This window comes from Xiphophorus couchianus, chromosome 23 (genome assembly GCF_001444195.1).
Source record: "Xiphophorus couchianus chromosome 23, X_couchianus-1.0, whole genome shotgun sequence".
In the NCBI taxonomy this organism is placed as follows: domain Eukaryota; kingdom Metazoa; phylum Chordata; class Actinopteri; order Cyprinodontiformes; family Poeciliidae; genus Xiphophorus; species Xiphophorus couchianus.
The window spans coordinates 1,951,634-1,966,636 of NC_040250.1; the positions used below are offsets into that span (position 1 = coordinate 1,951,634).

The 15,003-nt window shown below is 36.6% G+C and overlaps 2 protein-coding genes across 4 annotated transcripts; both read right to left on the bottom strand.

Moving 5' to 3' along the window:
- Window positions 1-3,296: 3,296 nt before the first annotated feature.
- spata4 (spermatogenesis associated 4) lies at window positions 3,297-7,034 on the bottom strand. Of its 3 annotated transcripts, none has more exons than XM_028009816.1 (6): window positions 6,796-7,034; window positions 6,162-6,291; window positions 5,798-5,916; window positions 5,416-5,612; window positions 4,120-4,166; window positions 3,297-3,467 (listed from the first exon to the last, which is right to left on the bottom strand). In XM_028009816.1, the coding sequence occupies exons 1-6, from the start codon at window positions 6,891-6,893 to the stop codon at window positions 3,381-3,383; spliced, it is 678 nt and encodes a 225-aa protein (XP_027865617.1). In that variant the 5' UTR covers window positions 6,894-7,034; the 3' UTR covers window positions 3,297-3,380. The 3 variants fall into 3 exon arrangements, with proteins under 3 accessions (XP_027865617.1, XP_027865616.1, XP_027865615.1); XM_028009815.1 differs by having other exon boundaries at window positions 4,093-4,166; XM_028009814.1 differs by having other exon boundaries at window positions 4,063-4,166.
- A 76-nt stretch (window positions 7,035-7,110) lies between these two features.
- Window positions 7,111-14,211, bottom strand: asb5a (ankyrin repeat and SOCS box containing 5a). Its single transcript, XM_028009813.1, has 7 exons — window positions 13,856-14,211; window positions 12,672-12,751; window positions 11,110-11,217; window positions 10,734-10,884; window positions 10,191-10,325; window positions 8,766-8,957; window positions 7,111-8,627 (listed from the first exon to the last, which is right to left on the bottom strand). The coding sequence occupies exons 1-7, from the start codon at window positions 14,058-14,060 to the stop codon at window positions 8,500-8,502; spliced, it is 999 nt and encodes a 332-aa protein (XP_027865614.1). The 5' UTR covers window positions 14,061-14,211; the 3' UTR covers window positions 7,111-8,499.
- Window positions 14,212-15,003: the final 792 nt, after the last annotated feature.

Genomic DNA, 15,003 nt, shown 5'->3' on the forward strand with positions numbered 1-15,003 from the left:
TCCCGTTTGTCATTGTTAGTTTTCACAATATGATTATTTTCTGAAGGGGAAGTTTGACACCGAGGATCCAGATTCTGATTTTCACCGTCCCTCATCTCCAGAAGTTAACCAGCGGCGGACTCCTCCGTTTAAGTGCTGATGTGTGTTCATGCGAAGTCAGGCTGAGGGAAATCTAAAGGTCCTGAAAGATTAAGGAGGTCAGTTTGTAGCTCCTCTGGGGGAGGCTGTGAAAACCAGAATCGCCATTAAACCAGAAGGGGCTGCTGCATGTCAGATGGACAGAGAAAATCAGATATTTACGCTCAACTATAAAACGACTGATATCCCTTTTTTCCTTGACATTAAATCAAACTGAACATGTCCTGTTTATGTCAGCTAGGATTACCAACGTGATTTTCATTTGGATTTCTGACTAGTGTCAAAGTCTTTTATTATTTTAATCATATTCTAAAATATACTTTCATTAAGATTTATTTTCATTTAAACAATATGGGACTTGAACCCTTTAAAAAGACAGTGGACATCATCGGAGTTCAATGGAGGCACAACAGGATGTATTTTAAGGGAACCTGCTTCCTTGTGTGACATTATGGCATAATTCAAATAAAAAAATGAAAAAACAAATCAGGCAAAATGTAAAGACTACAGCTGTCAGTGAAAAGCTGACATCTAGTACTTGAGATCCCTCTAAAAACAATTTTAAATGTTTATTTTAATATTTCAAACACCAAATATACCCTAGCATGCATTATACGTACAGTGGAAACTGTCTTGGTACAACAGCAGAAGCTAACATCTGGTCTTCCTTATCGTCTTGGGGTTCAACCAAATACCACCAAAGAAGATGAATGGTGCTCCTGGATTGGTTGTTTTACAAACGCCAGCAAATAGCGTGTTAAGATATTTCAGCTTCGCAAACTGCATTTGCGAAGCTGAAATGCAGTTTGCGAATATTTGAGCATATTTGAGGTATGCTCAAATATTTGAGGTATTTGAGCATACCTCAGATATTTTAGGTATGCTGTATACAAATCCACAAATAGGCAGAATCTGTGAAGCATTAAGGGCTTAGATTGAAAAATATCAAATGTCACCCAGAATCTCATCACTATAAGGACAATAACACAAACAGTATTGCCCACTGATTGTTTTTTCATGATATTGGATATCTTAGTGAGAAATACCCTTTAAATATAAATTCTATTATAAGATCAATTAATGTTTTAAAATATCAAATTTGTGATAATTTAAAGTTTGTTATTTTCTACAGGATGTTTGTTGGAATTCAGTTTTAATTCAATGTTGTTGCTTTAATGAAGTTTATTACTGACCAGTCAAATGCATTTTATTTGCTTTAGTGGAGCAGAAAAACACTTTTCAACTGGATGACATGGCAGCTCAGCAGGCTGGGCTGCCTGAGAGGGATAGCACCCTGTAAGCGACAGCCCAGAGTCAGCTGAGGATGTGGAGATCATATCATTACAGCATTGTTCTATCTCTCTGTTGAAAGCGCGGCTCTTAGACCACAGGAGAGGCCAGGCACTCTGCCAGTAACACTTATCATCCTGACATCCATTTCTCACTGGCTTCACAGCTCAACTGTACTTTACGCCAAGCTTTCATGAGAGCTCAGAGGTTTGGGAGCAGAGAAGGCATCTTAGTCCAAATGACTGTGAAAGGGTTTGGCACCAGAAGCAGTTTAATCTGAATCAGTCAGTGTGCAGAGTCAAGCTCTTTTGTCAAAAATCGCACTTTTTTTCTTGAAAAGCTGTTGAATCATAAATAATTTGAATCTCACAAATGAAAATTGAGTGTATTGATTGTTTGGTGTCCACTGAGAGGAAACAGCAAATCTAAACACCCAGAAAGAGCTTCAGTGTTTTAAAGGCATTCATTCATTCACTGTGCCAGAGAAAACCCTGCTGGGTCAAGAACTAGAAATTCATGAAAAAAGTCACTTTGCAAACCTTTTGTAATTTTAAATGTTTCCTACATCTGTAAATATGAGTACAATAAGCATTTTTCTGATACATCTGTCTCATCATCACTAAATGATTGAAAACATAAAAGGCTCTGATCAGACTGATTTATTCAACCAGTGGTGGAAAGGGCTGTAAAGGTGACGATTGATCTGGGTTACAACCACACCGCATTCTGAAATGTTTTCGCTCTGTAATGTCACTTTTTTATTTTAAACATAAATGACTTCTTTAGCTGTTTTCTCGTGTCATTTGTCCATCTAAAACATGCACATCAAACCATTGAACTTTGACCTAAGGGGCTGGCTCTTCTGTGTTGTGCCAATGCAGTCATAAATTAAAATATGCATCCCGATGAAGCTTGTTTGTCAGATTAAAGGAATTTTTTTGAAAATAATAACATTTAAGAATGTATTTTTCCTAGTGATAAAGATTTTAAAATAAATGGGCTTGTTAGCAATATTCTAATTTATAGAACGGGTCTGCAAATTTGACTATTCATTTTTCATATTTGCCACACATTTTCAGTGGGATTTTAGGTTCTAACATTCATTTGTTAGAACATTTGTTTGCATCTCTGGCTGCTTGTTTTGTGCTGCTGGAAGGAAAAGCTTCACCCCAGTCTCAGTCCTCTGGTTTCTTCCTCCACTGTCCTGCATTTATCTGCCTCTGTCTTTCCTCTCATCCTGTCTAGAACTCTGTCCCTGCTGAAGAAATCATTTCTATAGCATGACGCTGCCACTTCCATGCTTAATGATGGAAAGGATGTGACCAGAGTAATGAGCTGCTCTAGTTTTCTGCCATAGAATTTGAGTTGAAGCTCAAACATTCAGTTTTAGTCTGATTTGAGCAGATCACCTTTTCCTACTTGCTGTTGTGCCATTTCTCCTTCCATATTTAGATGATGCATTGCTCCAGGAGATATTGAAATTTTGCGATATTTTTATGCAACAAAACTGGAAAAGTGCAAAAGGTATGAATATTTTTGCATGCAGTGTTGGCTCTTACATTGTCCTAATTGGGCAAAATTGTCTAAAAACAGTGTGGATACTTAAAATTTCCTAATTTAAAAAGATTAAATGACAATTTTAGCTATTTTGTAGCTACCAAAAGATAAGATAGATCTAATTAAACTAAATATGATGTTGTGTGTACATGTTCAATGAAACACACAGCACAGCTAACTTTTTCCAAATCTCATTTAAAATGTCCTTTAAGGAAATAAAACTCTGACGTGGCAGTAGTGTTATCATGGTGGAAGGATTTATCTTCCAACACCATTAGGAGCTTAAATCTCTGCTTTATGTGAAACATACAGATTTTTGAGAACATTTTATTTATGTTTTCAGGCTAAATAGCATTAAAAGCTTTTTAGCCGTCATGTTAGAGGTTGGTGGTTGGTCATCCTGATTCTGGCTCTTTTGGAGATTTCTTCTTCTTCTTCTTGTCTTCAGTGTTTGACTGATCTATTTTAAAAAGGGGAGATAGCTGCAAAAGAAAAAGAAAACATCAGTGAACTCTGTTGGTTTCAGTATATCAATAGATTTCATGGGAATTAATTGCTGAAAAATTAATTTTGACTGGATTAGATTGTGTTCAATTTAGCATGAATTAAATTGAAACACCTTAAACCAAAAGTAAGAACTGTGTGCAAAAAAAAAGCATTATCAATGTGTTTTATTTATTTTTAATTTTATAGTAATTAAATAAGCAGCTAGTTGGGTGGCTGAAGTGAGGGAACAGTATAAAATGAACTTCAAAACCTTCAGTTATTTCTTTTAAAATACCTATTAAGAAAAAAATTAGTGTTTCCGTATAAACCTGTATAAACTCTCAAGGTTCCATAAGAATAGTGGCAGCGCAGGTTCATTCATGAACAACATGCACTCAAAATGACCACACAATGCTGCTACCTACTGGTACAAACAGACACCGCAAACAAAGAGGCTCTGTACCATAAAATAAGCCACATTTCATTGTTTGTTTTTCTAACTGTTTTATAACTAAAGTAATCATTATTTGACATAGTTTTACTGAGAGATTATACTTCACCAATTCTGCAAATCAGTTGATGAATATTCACACTGTGATGCAGTGAGTGTAAAAGGTTAACCATTGAATTTCTGACAGGTTGGTTCACTTTTATCTCCTTGTAGGAAACAGGAGCTCCTCTCCATGTTGACGAGTCTGAAAAAAGAGCAAATACAGATATGGAACAATGAAGCTAAGTATATTTTATCAGTTATTAAAACACATGGAGTCCTCATTTTTATTTGACTACAAGGAAACATGAACTGATAAACATGAGACTTTGCACATTGCAGTGGCATTGTGGGGACAATCCATGCTCAGTGCTGCAGACATTCACCATGTCTTGACTCAGAATTACATGCAGATTTTTTGTTTTCATAAGACTTCTTTAAAATCCTTCTGACCTGTTTGGGAGACAAACATTTATTGTATTCTAAGACAAAATATGCTTTTCATTTTATCATAATGTATAATTTTCATAATGTATCAAACTTTGATATCCCTCTTAGGATGGAAAAAGTGAGCAGAAATAGTTTTAAAAAATGCATTACATGAAGAGATTTTTAAAGATATAATTTCATGTTGTGTAGTTTTTCAAAACTGCACAATTGTTTAAATATTTTAAACAATTCCTGCACATTTTGTCTCCATTGTAGTGATAGAACGACAGATCAAAATGTTACCATAAAATTTATATATATATATATATATATATATATATATATAAGTCAATTTTGGTTAAAAAATTAATTTAAACACCTTAGCTTTATCTAAATAACATACATAACAAAGCAGGGAATATCTGATAATATAAATTTACCACTTGCTGATTTCTGTCATGATTCCAATCTAATAATATTAACTGTTAAAAAACTCTAAAGTTTGACTTCTTCCATCACTGGATTACAGAAAAGATCAAACATAAATAGTTAAAGGATAAATGTAATATTTTGGAGCCAACATACCTTTAAATACTGAAAGGATAGGATATGAATAAAACAAAACCAATCTTTCTATTGTTTGCAGACAGTTTGTTCATTTTAAGATCATTTTTGCCTCAGAATAAACAGGAATGGGGAACTATGAAAACATGAAGTAGATTATCCTGCATGTGGACTCTGACCAGAGTGTCTCTGGAAAAGAATGGCAACAACCTGGGGAGAAACTTTAAGTCTTTTTGTGTTTATAATTTTTTGTATTTATGCTTAAAGCATATAAATATCTGCAACAATAAACAAATATCCAAACAAATGTCACCTTCTTAATGAACTTCCTTTGTCTTAGTCAATGTGAGATAAAGTCACCATCAGTTCATCTAAGTTGTGTGAAAACTAACTGCTGCTGCCACCTTTGTAAATCTAATCTAAAAGACTAAGAAAGACCTGATGACCCATGAGTGACCCACCGGTGGGGAGAGACCTGTCTGCAGCTGTGTGTTCCAGCTCTCTTTCGCCCCTGCTGATTTGTGCTCTCCTCTGGTCTGAACTGACGTCTGACTCGGCCATGATCCCTGCAGCTACCAAATTGTTCCCGAAGGACCTTGACGATGTGGAGTGAGTCAGTGACGAGGGTTGTGACTGCTGACCCTGGACATCTGTGACACTGAGAAGAGAGTGAATAGTTGGTCATCTGTTGCCTTTCTTTACTTTACCAAGAAGTGATTTTGTGGATGTGACACATTAATTAGGTTTAAATACAAAAACACATCAAAACCTTGGTAAATTCAAAGAGCAACATCATGAGATAAGATAAGATAAGATAAGATAACTAGGTTTAACTTAAGTTACTTCTGATTGGTCAGCATCTCGTAAATATCCTGCACCAACTGCTCAGCTGCTCCTGGTTCACAGTGTATACTTCCATAGATTACTTCCTTCGATAGCTCCAGATTCTTCTTCTTCAAAAACTAGAGCAATAACAATTTTGAGCACAAATAGTCCATAAAAATATTACAATGAGTTCTCATTAAAAATATACGTATACTTTAAGTTGTTTTTATATTTATAATATTCCTATTTTAAAGGTTTGTTTGCATGTATATTTGATCTAATTAATCCACATGCTAACCGGATGTGGAAAAACAGCTCGTTACATTTTTGGATATAAAATATAATAACTTTTACTAACTTTAACTTTTTTAATAACTCTTACCTTCTGTATCCGGCTCCAGTTCTTCTGCTTGGAAGAAAATGATACTCCGTTGTGAAATGAGTACACTGAGATGTCATGGGGGTAATAACGAGAAAATATCTCAGCAACCAGGTAACCATTGGACAAATCCCTGGAAGTGGAGGAGAGGACACCATTAAAATGAGTTGTGGAAGGAATTAAATGTCCATTCAAATAATCAAAATATGACTCAAGTACAGTCATTTGTAAATGCAAAATTCAATCTTTAAATTCTAATAGTAGTAATGAATGAGATACATGTTGCCTCTATTTAAACAAAAACACAAATCTCTTATTTACTTAGAGATAAATGTTTACTCATTTAAACATGACTGTGATGAATTAAATAAGAAGAAAGCTATTAGATTATTTTATATGCAGATCTTCTTAGGTTACATCCAGTTTAAAAATTGTTCTGATAATATCTGTACACACATGCAGGTAGGCTGACATTTCTAGAGGTTTTGGAAGAAAGCAAACTATTATTCATCATGAAGCGACTAACTTTAAATAAAAGTTAGCATGCATTCAGAGGAACAGATGGTGTTATTTACATTTTATCAGCTTGGAGCACATATTTTTATTATACTATATTATCTAAAAGTTATTGAAATACCTTCGCAGATTCCTTGGGTGAAATGATAGTTCCAGATCTTGGAGCCACTTGATGACTTCTCTGTCAACGCCTGTCTTATGACCCTGAGAATAAGACATTTTCCTCAGATGAAGATGAATCAAGATGAGCTCTTGGAAACCGCTAACATTTACTCCACCAGCAGTTAAGCTTTCCTCTGAAATGGCCTTTTTCTGTTTTTCCGTTTCTATGGCAACCAAACTTGCTTCTCGTTCTCGGCTTAACCTCTGCTGCCATCTAGCGGATAATTAACAGTTTTGAAGGGAAATACAAAGCAAAGCGTTTCTGAATACTAAATTGTATTCAAAGGTACACACGTTTTATTTCACCTACAATTGACAATGAGATGCTTCAGTCTAAATGTTTATTCCTTAATCAATGTTATATAAAGGTTATTTATCAAGGCAACATAAATAAAAAAATCATGAATGCACAAGAGTCAACTTTAAATCATCAAGTAGTGATCAGTGCTTACAATATCAAATAAAAGAAACTTGTTCATGTATACTGTAGTGTGTTATTATTACATGAAAACCTCTTAAAACAATATTTTTTCCATTATAAAGTGCTCATGTGGTTTAAGTTGCTTGAACTAACAAGGCATCAAATACATGTGCAGAACAGAAATGAAGTGATATTTACTTTTTCATAGCATCTGGTAGGATGACTATAATATAAACTAGGGACCCCTAAAGGTTACAGCAGCAATTTCCTTTACAGTCAGTAACCTGACTGTAAGTTTTATTCACATACACTCCCAGTCAGAAGTTTATATCCATGCATTGTTCATTTGAACCATGATTATTTTACACACTTAAAACATCAGAGTGTTTAAAAAAACAGTTTATGTTTTTAAAACCAGTTTATTTGAATTATTTGTGGATTTTCTGTAATCTACTCATGGTAAAAAAAATAAATACAGATGCATGCTTAAAAATTAAGATTCACCTAATAATGTTTGGATAAATGTTCTTTAGTAATTTGGAGGGAAACCATTAATAAGAATCTGACATGATTCTGGTTAGATATTTAACCATTCTTCTTTTTAGAAATGGGAAAGTTTGTTTTATTTTTTTTGTATGGACCCTGCTTTAAGCACAGTGCATGAATTATTAATAGAGGTAAGCCTGGGTGATTTTAAAAATTATTCAGCCTGTTTTATGTATAACAAAGCTGGTGCTGGTGTGTGTTTTGGGTCACTGTCCCATTAGACTCCCCCTGTTGTGTCCAATTTTCACTCTTGCCAATCACACTGCCCAGCGAAAATGAAAGACATGAGTACATGTACAGGAACAACCAACACGGCTCCAGCCTATCATTAAGTGGAAAAAGCTAAAAGACGAGTGTCACCATCCAGAGGGAAGCATGTTTGGCATGGACTGACCAAGAAAGTCCACCTACAGCTAGAGGGTCACAACTTGGACACAGTTTGCTGCTCCCACATTTATATGACATTGATTCTGATGATGGATGGATGTAAAGTTCTGAGCTGAAGTGCATCTTTTGGTTGGTTGGTGCAGTTGGGTATTCCCTTTATTCAGTTTCTGCTCTGTGTCTGGTTGAAATAATCCCTTATGGTGTGTTGGGACCACAGCATTACGGCCAAACTGGTTCTGATGTGTTTAGATTAGTTAAAGGTATATTCCATAGAGTCCATTTAGGGGCACAAGGTCTTGGTTCTGCTGGTCATTGGTACTGCAGGTAGTTCTTGAGCCTGTTGGGAAGAGGAAGGTGAGAAACAAGGTGGAGTCTGTCGCGGCCAACGCAGCTTCTGATGCACTGACGACACAACTGGCTCAGCAGGCGCGGCGTAGCTGTGAGAAAAACACACAAAAATCTGACCTGAAAATTGTTTGTAACAAATCAGGAAATAATGACGTTTTCACTGGAAGTAGCCTGGATGTGAGGAATCATGAAGCCAAGTTGAAACGCAGGTCAGCAACGAGTCGTACCTTCGTAGAGCAGCAGGAAGCCCTCTGTCAGACTGCTGGGTGGAGCCACGTCTACCGGCCTCTGAAACTCTGTGTTTCTGGCATTAATATCAGCCCCAAAGTCCAGCAGCAGCTTCACCACGGCTGTGCAGTCCTTTTCTGCTGCCGCGTGTAGAGGCGAATCCAAGGATTTGCCTTTCTGAACGTTTGCACCTGTATGAAGAACAAAATAATGATCTGAGATCAGATTGAGGTCATGTACAGCTTTTTCATCATGACCATTAAATTCCAAGCTTCAGATTTCTGTCTTTTTATGTAAATCTACAAATTCACCACATTTTACATAAACTCCTTTAACCCTGAGAACCTTTTCATCTCATTACCTTTAATCGAGAGTAACAAGATTATAAGCATGAACAGTCAGCTGAAAATAAGCTGTATAATATGTTGTGTGTGGATTGTTTACTGACAACCAACCATTGTCTCCTATTCATTCCACTTGAACTTGTTCATATTTTGTCACTTTACAACATAAGATAATTGTACAGTGGAAGAAAAATGATGTGTGATTTTCACATTTAATAAGGAATTTGTGTGGTGTTCATCTGTAATCTAATATTCTCTATAACTATAACTTTTTACATCACTACCTGTTATGTATGATCTGGTATATTACTATCTATGAAACAGGTTTAAATGTCCATTCATTTCTGGAAATGTGAAGTACTCCTACATTTGCAGTATCATTTACTGCAGGGCAATCTTTACATTTTCCCTGTATTAGTATTTAAATTATTGAGCATAATATTGAGTACATATTCCACCTTCTTGTCTAATGCTTTTATGTTTCACATTTTTTGTATATTTTATTCTATTTTTCTATTTTTTTGACATTCCTATCATGTTTGTACTTGTGTATGATTGTTTGAGTAAATGAGTGCAGCACCTTCAAACATCTGGAAATTGTTCTCAGGGATGAAGCAGACTGGTGCAGCTCCACATTTCCCAGTTTCAAACCAGAAACCAGTGTGTATCAGAAGTTTCTAAAGCCATGATGTCATCATCATCTGAGCTTACCCTCATTGTCTAAAGAGATAGTAAGTATTCTTTTGATTTTGAAACAAATAAATGTCTGACATATTCTCTCTCACATTATTGTAAAAATTAGCAAATAGACATAATTTTGGTAAGCATAACAGCCCTCAGAGAAGAGAAGTTTGGATTATTTAAAGGTGTATTTGTCTTTTTATTTGGTGCATGTAAACTTCTGGTTTCAGCTGCATTAAAGTTTTGTTCAGAGTCTTTTTAGACTCTGTAAGTATGCATTTCCACAGGGTAAGGATTTATATCCTAACCTTTCATATTCTACTTCTACTTGAGTGGATGCGTAGGACTTGCATCTGTCTCTGAGGAGATGTAAATATCCACACTGTGCTCCGAGCTAACCTTCCTTCAGGAGTTTCCTGGCACACTCCAGCTCTTGGCAGATGCAGGCAGTGTAGAGCGCTGTACCCAGGTGAGGAATGTCCATGTCCACATCGGCCCCCCAAGTCACTAGGGCCTCAACACAACCATAATGACCTGGAAGTAATGGAGCATGAAGATAGTAATCAGTATGCGACAATGTGAGGTGATTCTCCAAGCTGTCTTCTCCGGTCAGCTTCATTTATTTTTAAAGCTGTGGTTTTTTTACACTGTAGGTCATTTAGAAAGAGTGTTGTAGCAGAGCAGGAGACATAAACACAACTTGAAATATGGGATTGAGTGTAAGCCTAGATAAGGAGAAATATTGATAGGTAAAACATTGCAGGCCATCAATGAAGCTAGGCTGCTGTTTCTCAGCTAGAAAGCAGAAATATTTTCCTTTTCTTTTATGACTATTTCTTTGGATGGATTGTAAACAGCTTATGACCTGCTAAAGCAGTTTTTCACCCTTTAATGTTGGCTTTAGGCTCTCGTTTCAATACACCATATTCTGTCATGTTATACCTTTGCTGGTTGCTTCATGTATCGGTGAAGGTTGGTATACAAGGCTCTGGGGTTTTGCTCCATTTTCCAAAAGGATTTCAGTGCAAGCCACACTACCCACCATACAGGCATTGAACAGAGGGGTGACTCCATCAATTGTAGATGCATTGACCTGTAAAAACATTTTTATTGTTATTTTTAGCCCATCTTTAACAATGCAGGTTGACTAATGGCAAACGCCAGGGGGAACAATTTAATCGCTCTACAGTGTCCGTAGATGGAGAGCAGCACATCTCTCATTTGTTATCCCCTCCCGGAGTTTCCCATCCATGGAAATTACATTTGACCTCAGCAGAATGGCAGCATTAAAGAGTCTCCAGGCCAGAATGTGACTTACATTCGCTCCTGCATCAATGAGCGCCCTGGCACAGGCAACATGGTCTGCGAGGCAGGCCTCATGAAGGGGTGTCACATGGTCTATAGTCAGAACATTCGCATTGTGACCCTGGAAACACAGCACAGCAGCAGCCAGAGAGACTTAGTGGGAAAATTTGTTTTAAGAAGCACTCGGCATCAGACGCGCTCTGTCAATCTCCAGTGGTGAACAATGGGAATTACACGAACATTATCAAAGCTTATCTCTTCGCACAAGACAGAGCCATCATCCTTAGTTACGGCTTTCAATGATTACTGAACTTTATTGCAAAGTCACATGTCAACTCCACAGATTAATTAGCCTGCTAATTAAACTGAAGCTCAAACTGAAATCTGGTTGAAATTCTAGTAATTCACCATGTGAATAGTCATGTTGTCACTGATGTGTCTGATGTGAACAAAGCATCTCAAACTTCAGCACATGGTCTTCCGTGAGTGAGCAGAAGAAGAACAAAATGAAGATTGCAGTTTTTTAATCCAGCATTTCTTTGAGAATGATATAGGAAATAAGAATATTTCATTTTGCACTGAGACAGTTTTGACCTCTAACACAGATAAACCTGAGGCCCACAGATCCTGGGGCAACAGAACACACATCACAATGTGTCTCAACTTCAAACTGAAGTTTTGGGATCTTTTTGTGATCAACCAACACTAAGCAGTGCACTATAAAATCGAGGCAGAAAGATACATCATTTTTTCAACTTTTTTATGAGCAAGGACATAAAAAGTTGGCACGACTTTGTAGCAATACCTTTCCCATCAGTCAAAATCTTTTGGGTTATTTTCTTACAAAAGTTTGACATCTTGACCTGCCTTTCTTGTGAAATAACTCAAACTCAGTTAGTTTTGATGGGTAACATCTGTACACAATAAGGTCTGGTTAAAAACTGGGCCATTCTAACACAGACATGTTTGATCTAAACTCTTTTGTATGTTGAAGGTTATTCTGACAGAAAGTGAACGAGTCTTTGAGATCCTGTCTTAGTTTTTCTTTCAGAATTGTCCCATATTTAGCATCTCCACTGCATGATGCTGCCTGCACAATGTTTCACTGAAGGGATGGTGTGTTTATGTTTTTGTGTTTGTTTTATGCAAGTTTGATTTAGGCTTGATCTGATCATAGCACCTACTTCTATACACTTGCTATCTTTGTCCATTTTTCTGTAAAGCAACGATTTGCAAAAGAATTAGTTAACGGGGCTAAAAAAAATATGTATGACAATTTTATAGTTTGTTTTGGTCTGTCACATAAAATCTCAACAGAATTGATTTAAGTTTGTGCTTTCAATGTGACAAAAAACTGCAAAAAAATGTAAAGGATGTGAATATTTTTGCAAGGGACTGTATGCAGCTCACTATGACTTCTACCCCACACTTTCCACTCCTCTATCTCTTTATCAGACATTGAGTCTACAAAGGCACTGAGCGCAATTTAACAGCACCAGAGGTGGCAACAAAAGCCCAACATGCGTGGAGATAAGGGGACAGACATTACCCTCTGAGAGATTGTGTTCCCTTCACCTGTAAAATGAGGGTCCTCAGGGCGAGGAGGCGGCCCTGACTGGCAGCGTCGTGGAGGGGTGAGCGGTCCGCCCAGGATCCTGCAACAGGAATATAAATTCAGTGGTTGCTTCTCCCCACATTTATTCCAGATTGATACGTCATGTTGTCCAGAGGAGAAACACGACCTTTAGAAACTACAATGTGGAACAATACAAAAACCTGTCCTTGTGATGCTTGATCCAAAAAGACATATTGTTTTAGCTGTATTGGTTCTAACCTTTTGATATATATTCAAGTCAGTATTGTGTAATGTGAATCGCACCCCCACACCAGACACACCTGAGTCAATATCCAGAATAACAGCTGATGCATTCCACACGTTATCATCTTCATTATTCTCCTCCTCCATTTTCATCATAAATTATAGATAACAATCAACTGAACTTCCTCCTTTTATTCATGCAGCATATTTTCCTCAACTGCCATTTCAAATACAGACATATAGAGAGACATCAAACAGATTCCTCCTAACAAGGAAGACCTTATCTACAGGAGCATGACTAATATCCTGATTTGAGCTAATTGGTATTCCCTTTGAGTGATAGCTGCAGATTATGTTGTCGTGTCTGTCTTGCCCCAGAATGTGTCTCCGCGGCGCTTGTCCCCGAGAATGTGGAGTGTTGTTTTGGTTGCTGTGTGAGTGTGACAGGGTGCACTGCATAGCTGGGAATGGAAAGTAGGGCAGGCTGAGGTGGGTGGAGGGGGGGAGGGTGGATATCATGACTGGGTTCTATTATTATATTAGAGAGAAAGCTGCTGGGCTGATCAAGTCTTCATTTAAAATGGAATACTTCAGGATTTATAAGTGGCTATTAAGCATGAAATGAAAGAAAAGTAGGCATTAATTCATATCCCTGCTATAAATGGGCATATAATTAATGGCTTTTATAGTAAATGGATAAGTGAAACAGTATTTATAGCACAGAAACTGTGTAAATATGGTGCATGTGCCCTTGATTTACAACCAGGAGGATTTCTTACGTCTGACCTTACAGGTGATGTCAAAAGTGTCACCATGAGACTCCCTTAAATACAGATGTGTAGTTGTGTCATATTTCACATCATATTCTACTTCATATAACCCAGTTTTATAATAAACAGCATCAACACAGTTATTCAAAAACTTTTCTCCCGGTACTCACTGTGTTGTTGACCGTAGTCATAGAACTCTGCTGATATCCGGGCAGCTTCTTTACGGTTCCCACGGACTATATAGAAGTATGTCAGCAAGTTGAGAGAAATCTTAACAAAGAGCTTGAAGCAGAACAGTGCCAAAATGCTAAGATAGACATTGGACAACTGGACTGCGAAAGGCTTGTTGGTGAGTTCCACCGCTCGGTCTGACATTTCCTCAAAAGAGTTTTGCTTATGAAGAAGGCAGGACCAGATGCTGCTCCAAAAGGCACAAGAGTTGCCTACTTTTCTTCCACTGTACTCTCTGATCGTCCGGACCTGACAGAGTGCAGCCTGCAAAAAAAAAAAAAAAGCCCTGCAGCTGCTACTGGGCCTGAGAGCAGCTACTGCAATGTTTTTAAACACTGCCTGCGGGTGTGTGTGTTCACAAGTTCTGAAAATTACAGAACTGCCTGTTTGGTCATGAGAATCTAACCTTTAGTAACAGTAAATGATACAGTATATATATGCTTTAAAAATATGGTTCTCATAAGATTTAATAAATGGGTTTTGAAGAACCTACATTTTGTTTTAAAATCTAATAGCACATATTTTTTAATCAATCAAATTCTTAAAGCACTGTCTCAATAAATACTCACTAGAGGGTAAAAGTAATTAAACATATTAGGAAAAGAGCAAAGAAAAAAAACATTGATACAATTATATTTTATGGATCTTCTGGTGGATTTAAAAGCGAAATGTTCAATTTGGTTTGGCTTAGAATAGAATAGAATAGAATAGAATAGAAATTGTATTTAATATCCCACATGAGTGAAAACACCAGATTAAGCATAAGTGGAAGCATGCATAGTCGCACAAAAGAAAAAGGCATAAATAAGAGGAGAGACTGTGCAATAAGATCAAATTTACAATGAAAAATAATACTGTACAGTTATTCAACTCAGCATTCTCAGATTAAAAGGAATGTTCAACAATATGTGCAAATGACTATTAGATATATAAGAAAATAAAAATTATATATTAAAAAAATTAATAAAAAGTTAAAATATATTCATTGCATTAGTTTAAATTAGTCTTACAACTACTTTACCATATTAATACTTATTTTCTTTTTTATAACAGTTAATATACTGCTGCTGTACTTATCAATATGCCA

Coding starts and splice junctions, on each gene's coding strand:
- spata4 (XM_028009814.1), bottom strand. CDS start 6,893: ATGTCTTATTCTCAGGGTCATAAGACAGGCGTTGACAGAGAAGTCATC. Junction 5,917..6,161: donor ACTGGAGCCGGATACAGAAG/GTAAGAGTTATT, acceptor TTATTGCTCTAG/TTTTTGAAGAAGAAGAATCT. Junction 5,613..5,797: donor GAGATGCTGACCAATCAGAA/GTAACTTAAGTT, acceptor CTCTCTTCTCAG/TGTCACAGATGTCCAGGGTC.
- asb5a (XM_028009813.1), bottom strand. CDS start 14,060: ATGTCAGACCGAGCGGTGGAACTCACCAACAAGCCTTTCGCAGTCCAG. Junction 10,885..11,109: donor TCATTGATGCAGGAGCGAAT/GTAAGTCACATT, acceptor ATGTTTTTACAG/GTCAATGCATCTACAATTGA. Junction 10,326..10,733: donor ACATGAAGCAACCAGCAAAG/GTATAACATGAC, acceptor CATTACTTCCAG/GTCATTATGGTTGTGTTGAG.